This window comes from Arachis hypogaea, chromosome 15 (assembly GCF_003086295.3).
Source record: "Arachis hypogaea cultivar Tifrunner chromosome 15, arahy.Tifrunner.gnm2.J5K5, whole genome shotgun sequence".
Taxonomy (NCBI): Eukaryota; Viridiplantae; Streptophyta; class Magnoliopsida; order Fabales; family Fabaceae; genus Arachis; species Arachis hypogaea.
In genome coordinates this window covers 369,931-388,751 of record NC_092050.1, presented here as the reverse complement: position 1 = coordinate 388,751, position 18,821 = coordinate 369,931, and the positions used below count along the sequence as shown (strand labels likewise).

General features: G+C 31.8%; 2 protein-coding genes across 3 annotated transcripts; one reads left to right on the top strand and one right to left on the bottom strand.

Annotated features, from left to right (window-relative positions):
• The first annotated feature begins 8,566 nt into the window (after window positions 1-8,566).
• Window positions 8,567-13,571, top strand: LOC112747336 (putative U-box domain-containing protein 50). The gene is made up of 7 exons (XM_025795306.3): window positions 8,567-9,053; window positions 9,167-9,285; window positions 9,388-9,512; window positions 10,017-10,497; window positions 11,330-11,470; window positions 11,762-12,307; window positions 12,446-13,571. Exons 1-7 carry the CDS (start codon window positions 8,879-8,881, stop codon window positions 13,343-13,345), a joined length of 2,487 nt encoding a protein of 828 aa, XP_025651091.1. The 5' UTR covers window positions 8,567-8,878; the 3' UTR covers window positions 13,346-13,571.
• LOC112747337 (nucleobase-ascorbate transporter 11-like) lies at window positions 13,362-18,698 on the bottom strand. Of its 2 annotated transcripts, XM_072217401.1 has the most exons (11): window positions 18,451-18,698; window positions 17,510-18,253; window positions 17,220-17,317; window positions 16,945-17,115; window positions 16,571-16,671; window positions 16,210-16,345; window positions 15,997-16,047; window positions 15,142-15,429; window positions 14,816-15,050; window positions 14,038-14,318; window positions 13,362-13,925 (listed from the first exon to the last, which is right to left on the bottom strand). In XM_072217401.1, exons 2-11 carry the CDS (start codon window positions 18,231-18,233, stop codon window positions 13,704-13,706), a joined length of 2,307 nt encoding a protein of 768 aa, XP_072073502.1. In that variant the 5' UTR covers window positions 18,234-18,253; window positions 18,451-18,698; the 3' UTR covers window positions 13,362-13,703. The 2 variants fall into 2 exon arrangements, with proteins under 2 accessions (XP_072073502.1, XP_025651094.1); XM_025795309.3 differs by lacking the exon at window positions 18,451-18,698 and having other exon boundaries at window positions 15,241-15,429; window positions 17,510-18,376.
• Window positions 18,699-18,821: the final 123 nt, after the last annotated feature.

The window sequence follows — 18,821 nt, the reverse complement described above, 5'->3', positions numbered from 1 at the left end:
TTTGATTTATTTCAGAAAACTGTAAATAATTCAACCGATTTTCTCTTTCAAAGAGCTCTTGTTTCTTATCTTGATAGGTTACATATATTTTCTCTTTATTTATTGTCATAACTTAGTGTTTAGGGTGTCATTTAATTTTTTGACCTTTTTTGTTAATTCTTTTATTTCAGAATTTTCTTCTTTAATCTTTAACTTAGATAAACTTAAAGGGCTATTAATTTTGGATTCTCTTATTTGAAAATTCGATGAAACTAATTTTCCTGATGGTTCTTTTAGTAAAAGAACTGGGTTTTCAATAGCTTTATATTTTGGTATTTCTGTTTTTACAATTTTCTGAAATAATTCATCGACATAAATTCTTTCTCTGTTTTTAAAAATTATACTATGATGGCTATTTGTTAAAGCATAATTTATTGCATATGTAATTGAAAATGGTTCATCGTCTTGTTCCATTAGATTCTTTCTGTGAAATTTATAAGCCAAACTTATAGATCTTCCAAGATTTTCAGTTGATAAAGGTATAGCATATCCAAGATGGGCATTGAATTTAACATTTACGTTTGCCAAGTTTCCATGAACAATTCCAATTATTTGATCTATTGGGTCATCAGTAATTCTTTTGTCACATATTGCTAAGCTTATTGGTGAATTAATTCCTTTCATATATGTAGATTTGATTAAGACTTGTATAGTACTAATATGAATCCATCCAATTTTAGATCTTTTTTGTTGATCCTTAATTTTCTCAATCTGTTTACTCAATTCTTCATCATTTATCAAAGCTATTTCAAGTTCTCCATTAGCAGATTTTATCTTTATAGGGGCTTCAAGTTGAATTTTTCCATAGTATATTATATTTTTTCTATTAAAAACTTCTTTTAAAAGATTTTGTTTATTAAAATTTTCATTTGATTTGAGATTTAATTCCGTTTTTAGAACAACCTGTTTTTCGTTATCTAATAAGGCAGATAATCTATAATAATCAGATTCTTCCGTTAATTCTAAACTTTCTAAATAATTCATAACTATGAGATTAAGATAAAGGCGTACCTTTCTGGAGAAAAACTTTCTTTATTTAGAATATTTTACATAAGATGTTTTTATCTCCAGAGGGGAGATTGTAGATACTGACTCCAGAGGGAAGTTTAGAATTGGTTTTTCCTAAGGGAATTCTTCTTCAAACTATAGAATCGCCTCGGCCGCTTCCTCCTTGCTCTCCTAGCATATGAGTACTCGTAGCCTCCTGCTTTCTATTGTTTGATGCCTTCTACAATTGCCTAAGCAACCTATTTATAATGGTTGGGTCTGATGGACAATTCCCATCCTTACCCTTCTTATGACGTCATTGCTTACGTCATTGTTTATTATCTTGCACCAGCTACATCGTTGGTGCTCTATGATCTAAGCGCTTACGTCACTATGCAATAATGTTGAGAGATGCTTCAGATGTGCTGTCCTCCTCTTTCATTATGTGACCTTCAGATGCGTTGTCTTCTTCCTTTATCATGTGGGTTGATTCCGTTTCATTATTGCTTTCTTCAGATAACTCTGAGACACATAGCTGGCACTTGTGGTCTTCTCTGTCTTTTATCAAATAGCAGAGATTCCTCTTTATCCCTTCGGGGAGCTTTTCTAAGAGTCCAGATAAGTTGTAGAATGCTGATTCAAATTCTACTAAGAGTCTCATCTCTCTTTCTTCAATTTCATTTCTTTTACTGGACACAAGCAAAGTATTTCTGCTTTTATAATTGATTCTTGTGTGAGATTCTCTTTTTATCTTTTGAGTTCTTTCGAAGACCCTTGCTAGTGTGCTGGCTAGTCTTCCTTCATGACTGTAGATTGTTAAATCTTGAACTTGATCAATTGGTTGAAAATTTCCTGGGAAGACGGACATGAAGATTACTTGATGTGCTGGAACCAAGCATTCTTCTTCTTCATTAAAAATAGGTTGACTATTCGTAAATTTTAGGGATATATCCCTTGGATTTACGTTGTCAATCATATTTTTAAATCTCTTTACTACATCAACGAATCCTGCAGGAAACTCACTAATAATTTTTAAATCATTAAAAATTAAAATTGTATCAATTAATCCATACTGGAAAAATTGATAGGTGTCAGATGGGGAAGCATCTGGAAATATAACCAGCTTTGTTAGCTGTTCTTTCGCAATAGGATAATATCCCAAGATTGCCCTTTTTTCTTCAGTCCAATTTAGGACTATGTTAAGGGTTTCTCTGAGATTTGATCTACAGACCCTTTTCTTTTCCTTGATTTCAGCCCTTGTAGGAATGTTTTTTATTATCCCTGTTCTCTGGGTTTGAATTGGAGCTTTATCTGCTCTTTTTAGGGTTTGCTCTGGATGAAGAGTTTCATATTCCCTGAAGGATTCTTTTGCTTCTTCCAGTGTTAAAAATCCTCCTTTATGAATTATCCTTGATTGATGTGTAAATGGTGCTGCTTTTTCCCAGGCATCATATACTCCTTTCATGGGGCCATTATAAATTACATAATATTTTTTATCTTGGGTGGATTTTTTGATAATTTCAGCAATTGTTTTATTTTCAGAAATTTTTTCTTCACCTGATTTGTCCACCATGCTTAGCTGGCTGAACTTTGATGGTTTGGGTTGTTGTGTTGATTTCATTGCTTCGATGGCCTGCTTGAGGGATTGGATCTGTATCCTTATTTGCTGACAATGCTTGCACTTTTTGAGTTCTTGTTCGTATTTTTGAATTTCTTGATCTAATGCGTTGTAGACGAACTCCATTCTCTTGTTAATGTATCTGCAATAACATTTTTGTCACCCTTAATATATTCAATTTTTATTGGATATTGTAACAAAAATAATTGCCATCTTACCAATCGTCCATGATTATAATCAACTTTTATCGTATAAAACCTGTTAGGTAACTTGAATCTGTCCTTAATGTAAATTCTTTGGGTAGTAAATCAATTTTCCATTTCTTAAGAGATTTAATTGCTGCTAGAGTTTCCTTTTCATCAGTGGTATATCTCTGTTCTGTTGGAGTAAAAGTTCCTGAAATATACCTGCAAAGTAATTCCTTTGGGGGATATTTAGAATCTAGTGATTCTTTTTCTTGTTCCAAGCTTTTTATAGCTTTCTTAGCTTTTAGACATCCTGACCAGGTTATGTCTGAGGCATCTGTTTCTACTATTAAGTAGTCATTTTCTTCTGGAATATAAAGTTCTGGAAGTTTTTCACATAATTCTTTAATTCTTTGAATTTGCATACTATCTTTTTCATCCCATTTCCATTCTTTTTTAGTACTTATTTTTGGAAATAAGCTTTTAGTATATTCTGTTATATTCTTTAAGAATCCTTGATCAGAAATATAGTTTATACACCCTAAAAATCTTTGTAATTGTTTTCTATCTTCTATTTTATTAGGAAATAAGTTTACTTTTTCTAGAACATTTGGTTGAAGTTTTAGCTTTCCTTGAGTGGATAAAATTAATCCAAGAAACTCTATTTCTTGTTTTGCTATTCTTGCTTTCTTTTTGCTAATAACTAATCCTTTTTCTTTACATCTTTCTAAAACTATTAATAATTTTTGAAGATGATCTTCTTTATCCTGTTTTGTAAAAATTAGTATATCATCAATGTACACTAAAATAAATTAATTTAATTCCTTTAGATTTTCTTCCATAAATCTTTGATAAATACCTGGGGCTTATTTCAATCCGAATGGTAATACATTCCATTCATAGAGCAACACACTTGTTGATTCTTTTGTTGGGCAAGTAAAAGCAGTTAATTTCTTTGTTTCTTCGTCTAAACGAAGTTGCCAATATCCTGATTTTGCATCAAGAGATGAAAACCAAGTTGCTCCTTTGATTTGTTCTAAAATAGAATCTTTTCTTGGAAGTTTATGAGCATCACCAATAGTTGCTTCATTCATTTTCTTATAGTTTATTACCATTCTTCGTTTTCCCCTTTTAATTTCATTATTGTTTTCAACGTAAAAAGCTGGAGCCGCATGAGGACTTTTACTTAATCTTATAATTCCTTTTTCCAAAAGATCTTTACATTCTAGTGAGAATTCTTCTCTATCTCTTGCGGAATAAGGAATTTTATTTGGAACATTTATCTCTTTTGTGGGATCTTTTAATTTAATGCTTACTAATTCGTTATTTGTATTTTTAATATCTAAAGGATTTTCAGCACAAATTTCATCCAAAAGTTCTTCTATCTTTATTTCAAGATTATTTTTTGGAATATTTATCTGAAAGTATAGATTTAAATAACATGTTTCTAATATATAAAATATTTTAAATTTTAAGATCTTATCTATAGTAGTAGTTGGTATTTTTATACGTTTTGATTTTTGATTTATTGAAGAATCCTGTGGAGCTTTTAAAACTATATATGTTAATTCTTGAATGAATGGATGATATAGCTTTAAAAAGTTATTTCCTATGATAAAATCCATTCCAGAATCTAACATATATATAGATGGAACAATGAACCTATAATTTTGAATAAAAATTTCAACCATCTCTGCTTTTTGGTCAATTTTATGTATTGATTTGTCAGCTATTCTAACTCTTAATGGTTTCTTTAATTTTTTCCAATCAAGTTTTATATTTGAATTAGCAAAGCATTGTGTTGCTCCAGAATCTATGAAAGCATTTATAAATTTTTCTGTTATTTTTATAGTAATAAATGTAGCATTATTACTCAGTCTCTGAGTCTGTTTCTGAGACATATTCAAAAATATAGTCTAAGTTATCATCAGATTCTTCTAATGGTTCCATGAAACAAGACTTAGCAATTTCTATTTGTTTAGTAAGATCCTTTTTATTATTCTTTTTTGGGCATTCATTTGCGTAGTGTCCTTCTTCTTGGCAATACCAACATTTACAATTTTCTTTTTTATTCGGGCAATAGTTATTTCTTTGTCTTTTGTTTTTATTGTTATTTTCTTTCCTAAAATATCTCTTTTTTCTCCATTTTGGATAGTATTTTCTTCTTCTAAATTGATATTTTCTTTTTCTTTGAAAATTTTTATTAAGACCATATTTTTGAGGTATCTCTTCATTATCCTGATAGCAAATTCTAATTATATTTGCAAATCTTTTTTGAGTTGCTTCTTGCATACAACGTTCATTTATTTCCTCTCTTATTGCAGAGGTTGCTCCACCAAAATTATTTTCAATTGTTCCTCTATTTATTTCTCTTATAAATCTTCCCATTATAAATTCATTAGCAGGATATGGAAGTTTTGTTATATACATACTAAGATAATGATTTTTATCTTCTTCTTTTAACTTGTAATAATGTATTCTATATTCACATATATAAGACTCTACATTACATAGATCATATATCTGAATATTAGCTAGATGGTTTTTTGCTTCTTGATATTCTTTATTATAGACTTCTTGTCTATGATCTAAAATATTTTTTCCAAAAAATTCTTTATATAGAATCATCATTATATATAATATCTTATCGTAAGCTGTTGTTTTTGTTGCTAAATCTTCTATTATTTGGTTTTCTATTGATGTCATATAATCTCTTATAGTTCCTTTAGTATGAAACCCTATGTAATTCCAAATATCTCTTCCAGATAATTCACTAAGCTTTGGATTAGTAAAAGCTTCTAATAAAAAGGAATTCAACCAATTTTCGAAAATTTCTTTTTCATTCTTTTTACAGTCTAAGTCGAGCATTCTTTCTCCTTCCATTTCCTGGATTTTAGGAACGTATTTTGATGGTATTTTTGTGTATTTTGAATCTTTATTTATAAACCCTTTTTTAAAGGCATAATTATCAAAACTTGTTTCCCATTGAGATTGATTATCCTTAGATGTTCCAGCTTCATTTTTTACTTGTATTGGAATTGCTGGTTCTTCGTCACTTGAATAATCTAGAATGTGTTCTTCATTTTCTATGTTTTCAGAATTTACTAATTCTTCTTCTATTTGAAAACCACGTTCCATAATATTATTTTCTTGAGCCATTTTTAATTGTTTAAAAAGCATTGTAACTTCTTCTAATTTTTCTTCAATATTCATAATTTCAATGGTGGTTTTACTTTTAAGTCTATTATGCTGATTATATTTTGAAATTTTTCTTCTTTGGGATTCTCTTTTTCCTTATTTCTTTGAAATTTTATGGATACTAATATTTCTTCAAGCATATCTACTATAGAATTTAATTGTGGGTTAAAAGTATGATGAAGATGTGGGGAATCATTTCCATGGTAGCATTTTTTAGAAATTCCATGTGAAAAATAAGTTTTTTCAGGTTTTTGAAGTCCTTCAATAAAACTTATAGTAAAATAAAGATTTTGAGAAAAATCATTTTGTATTGATTTTAAGAATTCAGTGTCATTACAATTAACATTGGTTAAAATCATTAATTTTTGATCTATTAGTTTTGATAATTTAATTATTTCTTCTCTTAAATCTTCTAATTTACTTTTTTCCATTAGGTGACGCTTTTCTATGTGAAGAGTTACGGTTTTAAGTTAAAAGTGTAGTTTTAGAATGAGTGGTCTAAATTTTGCCACGTAAGCACATCTTTAAAACAACATCTTTACCATATATTTCTCCTCTTAACAATTACCTTTTACCTAGATCCTAAAGTATAATCGGAGTTTTTTTTATTTCTCCAATACCAAATATTTTTAATGAATCAAATGTCAACGGAATATACTGTTTTTATTTTATTTTTTTTTGTCAATGTGTCACTTTTATTAAAGGTTAAGTTAAAAAACAAATTATCAACGAAATAAAAATATTATATTAAATTAATCTAGATTTTCAGTCTAATTAAGGGTGACAAAGTAGAGAGTCGTCTCGTTCTGCCTCATCCTACTAAAGTCTCGCTACCAAATGAAATGAATTTAAAGTGTTAGCCTATTTTATTTTTATAGCGGATTAGTAGATTAGAAGCTTGTTCAAACAAAATTTTAATAAAAAATTAATAAAATTAACTGAAATTGATGTAAAATAATAATAAAAAATAATTAAATTACTATATAATTTTTTTACTATTCTCTTAAAATTTTAATTTTAATAGAATTGTTTAAGACAATACCAATCAATAAAATTATCTTTATTTTAAGAAATAATTCACATAATTTGAATATATATATGAAAATATAAAATAAAATAAAATAAATAAAATTAATAACAAAAAGAAGAATAAAAAAATATATTTTAAAATTATATAATTTTTAATTTTTGTAGTACTAATAATTTTTTTATTAAAAGAAAGATAAAATAACCTTTGGTCACACGAGCCGATCCACCCAACCTACAAAAACCTGCGAATTTGGTGGATTTTTTGAATTTCACCGACTCCTAATCTGACCGACTCTTTCGGTGGGTTCAGCGGGTCGATCCGAAAGCAACAGATTCTACCCGTTTTTGACACTCTTGTATTTGATTGAAAAAAAAAAAGAGAGAGAGAGAGAAGGCCCTTTTATAAAAATAGGCTCTACGGTTGGGCTTTGTTTCATTGGTAACAACTAACAAGCACCCAAAAACACATAAGTGCATTTAGACCCTTAAAACGAAACTTGCACTTTCATTAGGCACGCAAGACACGTAAAACTGAAAGAGAAATATTATTTAACCAATAATTTATTAATTTTTCAACTATTATAATCTAACAATTAATTATAACTACCTTTTATTTTATAACGATTTTAAGTGTATTAATATCATATTTTCGCTTTCTATTTTTTTAATTTTTAAATAAATAAAATAAGTATAATATTTATGATATAGACATGATCCAAAAAAATATGTTTTTCTCTTGTCTTATATATCTTGGCTGTAGAAAGAACGAGATCTTTGTACACATATCTCGTCTTTACAGAATGATATTTCTGCATCTTGAATCGTATCTCCAAAATGCAAGTATAAATGGGTTGTTAATCATTTTTATTTTTGCCGTAACTTGAACACTTTTGAGTTAGATCTTGTTTAATGTTTATGTTTGGATATTTCATATAAAGATTTTTTTATTTATCAATTATATTTAGATAAAATAAAATAAAAATACTTTTGTATTTATTTATTATGTGAAAAATATTTTATTTTTAAGAAAAAAACCTTTTAAAAAAATATGTAAATTGTAATTTTTTTAAAAAGATAATTTTTTTATTTTTCTAATAATTTTATTTTTACTATTAAAAATTTGTCAAATAAATTAAAAATATTTTTTAATTAAAAGAGATATTTTTTATCGATTTAATAGCGTCTAAACAAACACTTTTAAACACAACTTTTTTATTTTTACTTTTTTGGTTAATTTCATGAGACAACAAAATAACCAAATGATAATCAATAAAGTCTTAAATATGGAGCTAGTAAGTTCACACTGCAACTTTTAGTTTATAATCCAAAAGAGAGAGGAAAACAAAAGTAGATTCTTGTCAAAAGCCATGGAAATGATGACTGATGAAATATACAAATGGCAGAGATGATGATAATTGATAAAGGGACCTACCAAATTAATTAATTAATTAATTAAAATTTCCAAACATGACATGCCATATACAAAAGTCCAAAGTTGGCCGTCTCCTTCATCTCTTCGCTTGGAAAATTCCTTATATATAAAAAACTAAGCATTAATGTAATATATATGAGTTTTAAACCAAAGAAAATTTCATAACAAATGAAATCTTAGCTTCGAAATTGATGATGTATATGCCAACCCTTTTCTTTGTTTTCCTTTACACTCATATGCATACTTTCATACTCAAATATTAACATAGTCATATGTTATTAGAGTCTAGAATCTTAGCTTAATTAATTAGTAGCATGTTGGGTTAAGTTGTTAGCTGCAACTTCTTTTCTTCTTCTTCTTCTTGATTAAGTTGGTAATTACAATCAACAAATGGATGAAATTCAGAGGGAAAAAGTCTATGTTGGTGTTGGAATTGATGTGCAAGATGGATTCAAGGTTTTGAATTGGGTTCTCAAGAATTGGAACAATAATAATTCTCATCCAATTTCTATTGTTATTCTCCATGTTGCTCACAACTTCTCCAATGATTATGTTTCTACACCATGTAAGTTATTTTGAGCTTTTTTCCTTGAAATTTTTTCTTTTCTTTTCTTTAGTTTTCTCTGTATTTCAAGTGGGATTCTCTTAAATTTTGTGATGATTCTGTTTAATTTGCAGTTGGGAAACTTCCAGCAAGATCTGTGAATGAAGAGAAGCTTGAAGTTCTAAAGAAGTATGAAGAAGATAAAATCAAGAAGCTCTTTTCCAAGTATATTGCTTATTGTGATAAAGCCAAGGTTTGTGTGTGGAAAAAAAAAATAGTACTTGAATTATTGAATACATAAACATAACTCAATTGCTCTCAAATTTTCTAATATTTTTTAAAAATATATTTTTAGGTGCCGGCAGAAATTCTTCAAGTTGAGAAAGTTGATGAACCTATCCAAAAGCGCATCCTAGATTTGATCTTTAGCCTTGGAATTACCAAATTGGTCATTGGCTTTTCATTCATGAAGCCCTCCTTGTAATCTTTCATTTAATCATTTCCAATTTTTTTAATTTCCATTAAATATTCTCTCTCTCTCTCTCTCTCTCTCTCTCTCTCTCTCTCTCTCTCTCTCTCTCTCTCTCTCTCTCTCTCTCTCTCTCTCATTAAATCATGTTTTAGTCTAATTAGTTTTATTCTCTCAAATAGGAATTTTACTTCAACTTAAAACTAATTATAATTTATTAATTAATTTATTATTATTATTTATTAAATTTTTATTTTATTTTTATTTACTATTTTATTTTTTTCTTCTAGAAATAAAATTTGTAATACTTATCTTTTTATTAAATGGCATGCAATTTTTTTATAAAAAAAAGATAAAATAATAAATAAAATTAAAATAAGATTTATTATTATTATTATTATTATTATTATTATGCCAATATTTTTATTAGTGTTTGGGTCAAATTTAATACAAGTTAGATAAAATTAAATCCATTAGATTTGTTCTTAATATTTTGAATTTTCTGTGTGGTTTAGGAAATCAAGAAGTGCCATAAGTGGATTGTTCTATGTTCACCAGCACAAACCATCATTCTGTGAATTGTTCATAGTTTGTGGTGGAGAACAAGTGTTCCTGAGATCAAAAAATGAAGAGAAAATCATGGAGGATGAAAATGGTGTCACGGTTGCAAGGTTAAAAGACAAGGTAACCTTCAAAGATTGGCTTGAGAAAATAATGTTCAACGATAATAATAATAATAATAATAATAATAATAATAATAATAATAATAATAACAAATCAAACGCATCAACTTCAAAAAATCTTGAGTCATCAGCAGTTACCCAGAACCAATGGGAATTTTATCTTCGAGAAATTGATAATTACTATCAAGAATTGTTGATGTCATACTCCAATTTGGATGAGAGAAGCTGTGTGCAAGAAAATGATGGTTCATCACAGATTGGTCCAATTGAGACAGGCGTCATTATTGAACAGAACAATTCTTCTTCTAATACGGTAATCAATCAATTTCACATTTTTATCTTTTTCTTTCAAAAAATATGTGGTCCTTCATCATCAATTGCTAAATATTTTATCTGATTTGTTGTGTTTTGCCTTGTTTCTTATTGTGGAGTTGTTGGAATATTGTTGGTGTTTTTTTTTTCACTGTTCAGTATTTTTTATCTTTATATTTGGTGAAGGTAGAAATATTTTAAGTGAAGGATTATATATTATTTGTGTTTGTTTTGATCTTATCAGGTTGAAGGATACATATTTCATTTATTATTGGATAGCGCGTGTAATTTTTTTTTAAATGAGATGTATATTCTATCTAATAACAGAGAAACAAATATTAAATTATAAATAAATAATAATGAATATTGAAAAGAAAGTCTACAAGCCATGTCATTCCAATGGTCATTTTTCTTACTAAAAATCTTTCAGTTTGAATCTAATTATTATTTTATATATTAAATATTGATGGGAACATTTCCGTTTGTTATTTTAAAACTGTAAAGTAATGTTTGGGTTACATGAAATGTCAACTGTAGTCTATTTTTCAAATCTCAATCTTATATCCTAAATTCTTAATACAACCTTGCTTAGCTTTTCATGCATCCTTTGGGACCCAAAAGGCTCTTCAATGATAAACATAGAGACTTTATGGCGCAGTCATATACTGTTTTTTTATTTATATGTTTGAATGTTGTATATGCTTTTGTTCTCTTTCTGCTTTACTTGCTTCACATGGCCCGGCCCATTTGTTTATGGAAAATATTGCCTCCCTTTTTTTTTTGCATTTTTTTAATGCAAAAATATTGGCCTAATAACTTTGCTACCCACTCAGAGTGCTACAGAAAAAATTGAGATCCTACAAAATAAATTGAATGAAGCTCAAATGACCATCCAAATGAAGAAGAAAGAAGCCAAGGATCAAATAGAGAGGCGCACAAAAGCAGAATGGGCAATATGTTTATGCAATAGTAGGGTAATGCTAAAGCAATATCATGCCATATTTATTAATGAGAAAGTTGTCAGTATTTTTATTAAAATTTGATCAGTACTTAATTAACAAAAAAAAATAAGTAATTTTTTATTATTAGATAAAATCTCACACCATTAAAAATATTATTGATAACTAATTAATAATTATAACTCACAAAATATATTCTAACGCTTCTCTTTATTTATTTACAAAAATATTATTTGTACACGTAAATAATATTTTTGTGCATTTTAAGTGAATATTAAAAGAAAACAATTATACATATATAATTAGGCTGAAGAAGTTGAATCAAGAATAAAGGAAGAAGTGAGCGCAAGGGAAGAAATTAAGAAGGAAGTAGAGGAAGAAAAAGAACAAACGCAGGAGATTCGAATAGACGTAGAAGAGAGGAAGAGGAGGCTCAAGTCACTATCAGAGCTCCATTCCGAGCTCTCAAAGAGGGTGCACGTGTCCAAGATAGCCAAGTCACGTGCGGAGAGGCAGCTGGAGAAAGCGATTGCGGAGAGAGCGGAGATGGTGAGGGAGATAGAGGAGCTGAGGAGACAGAGGGACGTGCTCAACAGAAGGATCGAGTTCTGCAAACAGAAGGACGCAATTGGAATGGCCGCAAGGCTCATGAGCCAAGAGGAGGCGGCTGCGTGTGCTTTCAGGGAGTACTCCGAGGAGGAGCTGCGCCTGGCCACCGACAACTTTTCCGACAGATTGAGGTTCAAGTCCGGTGGAGATTGGAGCCATGTGTATAAAGGACGCATGCCTCATTCCACCGTTGCCATCAAGATGCTTGCTTCTTCTTTGTCCCTCCAAGATTTTCAATCTAAGGTATGCATTAACTATAAATATACGAATGATTTATTTTATTTTTAACATATATTTACATTTTAATATGTATTTTATATTAGCACTCATTTTAATGGCTAATTTTGGTCGTATTAATATAATTTCTCCTGCATTTTTTAGGTGAGAATTCTTGGTGATATTAGGCAGCCTCATCTGATTGCTATGGTGGGCTTTTGCTCCGAGCCCAAATGCGTAGTATTCGAATACATGCACAACGGAAGCTTACGAGACATACTATTTTCTAGGAGAAGAAACCGGGCTTTAAAGTGGCATGATAGAATACGAATAGCTACAGAAGTTTGCTCGGGCCTAAGCTTTCTAAACTCAGTTAAACCAAGGCCCGCTATCCATTGTCACTTGACCCCATCCAACGTCCTCCTAGACCGGAACTATGTAGCCAAGATCACGGGCTTTGGGCTTGATGAGTGCAACGACGAGGAGTGTAACGTTGAGTCAGATATCCGGGCCTTGGGGGTGTTTTTGCTACACCTTTTAACAGGAAGAAATTGGGCCGGGCTTGTTGAGGAGGCGATGATAGTAGACACGGATAGAGAAGCATTTGTTGGGGTTCTTGATGAGACGGCCGGAGCATGGCCGTTGGATCTAGCTAAAGAGATAGCGGGCCTAGGGATGAGGTGCATGTCGAGGGGAGAGTTGAGTATTGGAGTGGTGATGGAGGAGCTGAGAGAGATTAGAAGAAAGGGTGATGAGATAGCAGCAAGAGAAGGGCGAAGAGTAATGAGGAGTGGAAGTGGTGCAGATAGAGATTGGTCAAGTGCTGTACCGAGTGTTTATCTTTGCCCTATACTTCAGGATGTAATGAAGAATCCACACGTGGCGGCAGATGGCTTTTCATACGAGCTTGAAGCAATACAACACTGGTTGCAAACGGGACATGACACGTCACCAATGACAAACTTAAGGCTTAAACACACATTCCTCACCCCTAATCACAGCCTTCGCTCCTTAATTGAAGATTGGCATACCAAGAATAACACATCATCTGCAGTTTTAAATTAGCAACAATACCAAATTCTTTACGGTTAATCCAATAATGTTCATTGGACAAAATTAATATATATTTTTACAAATGAAAGGTTCCTGTATAATGTATATAGTGTTGTCTAACCTTATATAGAAGGTCAATGTAAATCACTCTACATTTTTTTTCCCATAAGTCTAAATATCAAATGCCAAACTACAAAAACAAAAGAAATATTTGTAATAAAAAATTATGAATGCCTAAGTCCAGCTATGCCATTTTACAACAATAACTATAATGTTTCAAGCTATATTACATATCCATGTATAAACAGTATAAGAGAACAAAACTTAATAGACATACTGACCATTTTTCAGAAGGAAATGTTACCAAGAATTACACTCCCAAACACTTTAATCCGCAGCAACACCATGCAAATTTCTTAGGCAGCGAATACTCGGATGGCAGCGAGGGATCAGCTGCGAAGTCTTCGGCTCGCGACCACACGTACACCCCTCGTTCTTGTTGGCTGCCCGGTACAGTGTTGTCCAGTATGAATGCTACCAACATGGTAACCACCATGTTCATGGACATAAGTGCATTGATTGCAAAATCAAGCTGAAAGAAAATGACATGTTCCTATTAATAAAACCATTAACAATTACAAACTATATCGACACTAAATATATTGTCCTTTCCTTCAATGCAGCCCAAGTGAGTGACTACTTACTTGTTTAAAGCCTGAATGGAACGGTCCATTCGATGCAGCTGCGTAGGGAACCAAATAACTGGGAAGGATCAAGATAGATTCAGGTTGATATTGTTGAAAATAAGATGGAATGGACATGCCAAGGAACAATGAGACACCAACTATTGCTGTGTTCCTGAAGCTCGTTGATTGACAATACTGCAATGTCAACAGGCCTAATGCCACAGTAAGAGCCCACATGAAACACAGTATAGAAGCAGCCAAGGCCAGTGGAATGGAAGCAAGAAGGGCACCAACTTTTCCTACAAAGAAATGAAAGGAAGCACTTAATTCCGTCAATGCAATGACAATAATCAACCTGTATATAGAAAGTATCCGGAATTTCGATTCATGTGGTAATGTATCTAAATTTTCAGTTAATATGGCTGGAATCAAACTTTGATCCAATACAAGTATGCATGTATCCGTCTTTAGAAATAAACAAGCATCGATGTTCCTTGTTCTGCCACTACATACTTTGAGACATACCCTTTTATTTCATATTGATGAGTCATTTTAGCATTTTTGGTACATTCATCTCGTTGCAATTTTCTAACCAGATAAATTTATTTATAAGTGTACCAGAAAAATCAAAATGACTTATCAATATAGAATGAAAGGGTTAAGAATCCAAAATTTAAACTGCGACGTCATAAAATCCACCTCAGACATGTAGCAAAAAATAAAAGAGAATGACTTGTTTGTAATCAAGTGTTAAGAATTTTGACATTATGGATTTGTCACCAACTTTGTTTCTTACCCATAAATGAAAACAGGATCAAGAAAGCTGCTCCAAGTTCGACTACTCTTCGATTCCCCACCTTTGTTATATCAATTGTGTGCATATTTTCTGTCAAAGTTGTTGATCCAGTACCTGAACCCCAAATACCAGCCAATATACTACAGAAACCCTCCAATGCAATTCCTCGGCTCACGACTCCTGGTGTTGGAGACCTTAAATTAACTTGCAGAGAAGTAGTACGATATGTTCCAACCTGCAAAATGAATAACCATTTACAAAGTAAAAATTGTAGTTTCAATGTTTCATCACCTGTTCACAATTGATTCTTAAAACAATATCCTTACCGAATCCACAGAAGCAACGAGTGACACTATGATCATGATTATGCAAGTCCTAAAACTGAAAATAGGGACACCCCATTGTAAAGGGTAAGGAATTCTGACCCATGCTGCGGTTGACAATGCATTGGAGACATCGGTCCTGCAATGCTTCATCGTATATGCATGCTTTCTACAAGCATCCAACAGAATATTGGAACTTGGTATGTTGGGATCACATCCTTTATAATTGTATGCTCCTCCAGCTGTTAAAAAGGATGCATATATCCATATTATTATTGCACTAAGAGGAACCTGCAAACATTAAAAACTAAAATTATGTTCACAAAAGGAAAAAAGCACTCTGAACTATTAAATAAAATTTGAAAACTACACAAACTCTTGTTATTTCTCTACTCCTAGACCCCTTTTCCTCTTTAACTTAGCTATATTCTATGCTTAATTACATATATAATCATAGATAAATAACAAATATCAAGTAATCAGAATCTTCAAGATTATCTTTCAAAAGAAATTGACTCTACCAATATTGACCAAAGTAATTTATGCTTGAGTTGTTGAGTAATATTCTTTTTCTCCATCACAATGGTTGTAAGACTGTTAAAGGTTACAAAGGATCTGAGATACAAAGTAACCACCAGATCACTAATTTTAGCATTATTTCATGTGTTTATATCCGAAGTAGCATAACAACAAAATTCTTGTTTATATTCATGCTCCATTGTCTCAAAATGACTACTATCTAGACTCATTAAAGGGGCTTATAAACTAAGTAGAGTGAGCATACATGAAAGAAAATGATTGCCACAGTCAACAACTTGGTTAAACAGAATAAAATAAAAGTTAGGTAAAAATACTTACAGCATAAATTCGAAACAAGTGGCGCCCAAAGATAGATATTCCACGCAGATACTTCAAATAAGACATAAAGAAATAATATCAGTTTCTGGACACAATTAAAATTACTTAAAATAAGTCCAAAATTGCATGAAGGGAAGCCTTAGAATAATGGTTGTGTTGTCTCCGTGTAACTTTAAGAATGATTGCTTTTTATATACATGGTACATGACTCACCAGAGTGAATATCAGAACCAGTGCTATGAGTGGAATGCTAATTTCTATACAAGTGCCAGCTTGTGGAAAACCATAGCTGAAGAAAGCTAAGCCTACGGCGGCAACAGTTGGGGCAACAACTATTGGGTTTATTAACCTGCAAGAAATTGAGGTTAGCTTACATTTGATAAAAGATTGCTTTTATGGTGACTTCATCGACCAATGTAAGTTTATGTTTTATACTTTTGTTAATGCATGCATGTCAATGAAATATTTAGCAAGGTCACAAAGAGCAGAGAAACAAAATATACAAATTTCTATCTATTTGATCCCAAGAAAGAAGATATGTGAATACAAGATATTACATGCAACTTCTTGTTACCTGAGTAGAAGAGACATTAAACCACTAAATCCCAAGAGAGACTGGAACATCGAACCAATTATTATAGCTCCTTGGAGTTCCCTCATTATGTGCTTAAATTTCTGCAATTAAATAAGCAGGTTTTAGCATGCAAACAGTGAATATGTCCAAAATAGAAGCCAAAATTTGTAAACAAATGGTAATCAAGGTAAGCATTTTATTGCCAAAAATTTGATTGCAATCATAGATAACAAGAAGAAACGGGAAACAAGAAATGAGAAATTTAGGCTGGTAATTCAAGTACGCACTAGTTTTTAAACTTCATTGCATTTCAAAATGCAGGCAGTAGCTTGAAAAACAATGAAGTAACATTTCCTGTCTGCCAATGAACTTACATGCTCGGTAAGATTCCGATATTCTTGAGCATTAGCAATAACAAAAGCTGGTGCTAAATACACAAATGAACTTCCTTGAACCAAAGGCAGACGAGTACCAAAGTACGAATGCAGTATGGTCGTTATTCCAGAAAGAAACAGCATTGTCGAAATTACAGTAGCAGTATCCTTCTGTTATCATACATCAATATAAAAATGAATCAATACAATAAGATAAGCTATCAATTTTGCTATAGTGTAATTTATATCCTAAGTAAATTATGGCATATACTTACATCTGTTCCACCCATGGCAGGTACCATAACTATAGGGATTAATACAAGTGAGCCAGCCAATGATAGATAGTGTTGCAGGCCATAATAGAAGAGATATACTGCAATTAAGGATGCAAAGATTTAAATACAGCAAAATGGTATATGCATTCAGCTCATAGTGAGACAGTAATTAGTAAAAACAAATTAGGCATTTAGCTAAAAAATTGACACTCTAACATGAACCAAGCAAAGCACGTAAGAAACATAATTTACAACTGATATAAATAAAAAAGGATAAACACAAGACCAACCAAAACCAGGATTTTCTGTGAGCCTGCACTTCAATTCTTCCGGTCCGGGCCACCCTCCACCATCAACAGGCTCCTCCCCTTCAGGATAAAGATTCACCTTGAAATCTCCTTGTGCTACATCACCCTCCACGTCCTCCTCCTCCTTCTGCTCCGGCACAGGTGTAACCACAGAAGTTCCATGACCATTGCCATCCCTATTCACCATCCCATTGGCATTAGCATTACCATTCCCTCTCAAACCAACCTTCCTCTCACCATCAGGAGCCATAGCTAAAACAGGTTCATTCTCGTTTCCCCTCCTTCCAATCCCTAATGCTACCCCATTACCATCACCATTACTATTACCATTAACATTCTCAGTCCTAGTAGTAGTGGCTCTTCCATGTGAAGCTGGTTGGATCTCATTCCCACTGTTGTTTCTCAACCTCCCAAGTATTGGATCTATCTCTATCTTAGGAGAAGACCCCCGGTGAAGGTTGTTCCTCTCCAAAGGTTCAAACTTTTCACTTGCACTGGTGGACCCTACTTCATTCGAGTAATCAGAAACAAAACCTGTTCTCTTTGCCCATGATCTCAACTCTCTTGGACTGTGCTCACTCCTTGGCACAAATGGGTCCACTCTGCCTGCAACGGGAGGTGCTGCTCCTCCTCCACCACCACCACCATATCTCTTCCTCAGAGCTTCACCCCTTTCCACTGGTTCTGCGTTAAACCCAGTGTCCATTCAGAAATGGCAGTGAGGAGCTGAACAAAGCTCGGCCCAATATAGCAAGAAGAAGAAAGATTAGATTTTTACAAGAAGCAAGGACAAAGAGATAGAGAAAGAGACAATGGAAGCAACAGAGTTAACAGTGAGAGTGTGGAAAAGCAATGTGGTTTTGTTGGCAATTGATAGTGACTGTTGAAGGTAGGAGGGAGAGTGATTTGAGTGGTGAAATTACCAATTAGTCCCTCTTCTATGGCCGTTGTTGATGGAAGAAGAAAACTATCTTCAAATGGAGGGCCACTGCTTCCATTGTTCTTCTTCAAATTAACTAATTTTTTTCATTGCAAACTTTGTAATGAAAAGTCAAGACATTGTGTCACATTTGAATTCAAGCTAAAGATTTTGCTTGCCTTATTCTTAGACAGAAATAATTAAATTTAGAGACTTTTTTGGTTTAAGAGATAAGATTGTCTTAATAAAGTGATCCACCAAATTAATTAAAAGAGGTACAAAATAAAGTATTGCTACTGTGTAAAGTGTATATTAACTTACATACTAAGCATCAACGTGGGATGTGAAAATCATCAATCAACTTACAATATTATA

Bases quoted from the DNA above. Each gene is read 5' to 3' on its own strand.
- LOC112747336 (XM_025795306.3), top strand. From the start codon at position 8,879: ATGGATGAAATTCAGAGGGAAAAAGTCTATGTTGGTGTTGGAATTGAT. The intron at 9,286-9,387 runs GTTTGTGTGTGG...ATATATTTTTAG, and splicing joins CTTATTGTGATAAAGCCAAG to GTGCCGGCAGAAATTCTTCA. The intron at 9,513-10,016 runs GTAATCTTTCAT...TGTGTGGTTTAG, and splicing joins TCATTCATGAAGCCCTCCTT to GAAATCAAGAAGTGCCATAA.
- LOC112747337 (XM_072217401.1), bottom strand. From the start codon at position 18,233: ATGGACACTGGGTTTAACGCAGAACCAGTGGAAAGGGGTGAAGCTCTG. The intron at 15,051-15,141 runs GTAAGGATATTG...TTCATTTTGCAG, and splicing joins TCGTTGCTTCTGTGGATTCG to GTTGGAACATATCGTACTAC. The intron at 14,319-14,815 runs GTAAGAAACAAA...ATTTCTTTGTAG, and splicing joins GATCCTGTTTTCATTTATGG to GAAAAGTTGGTGCCCTTCTT.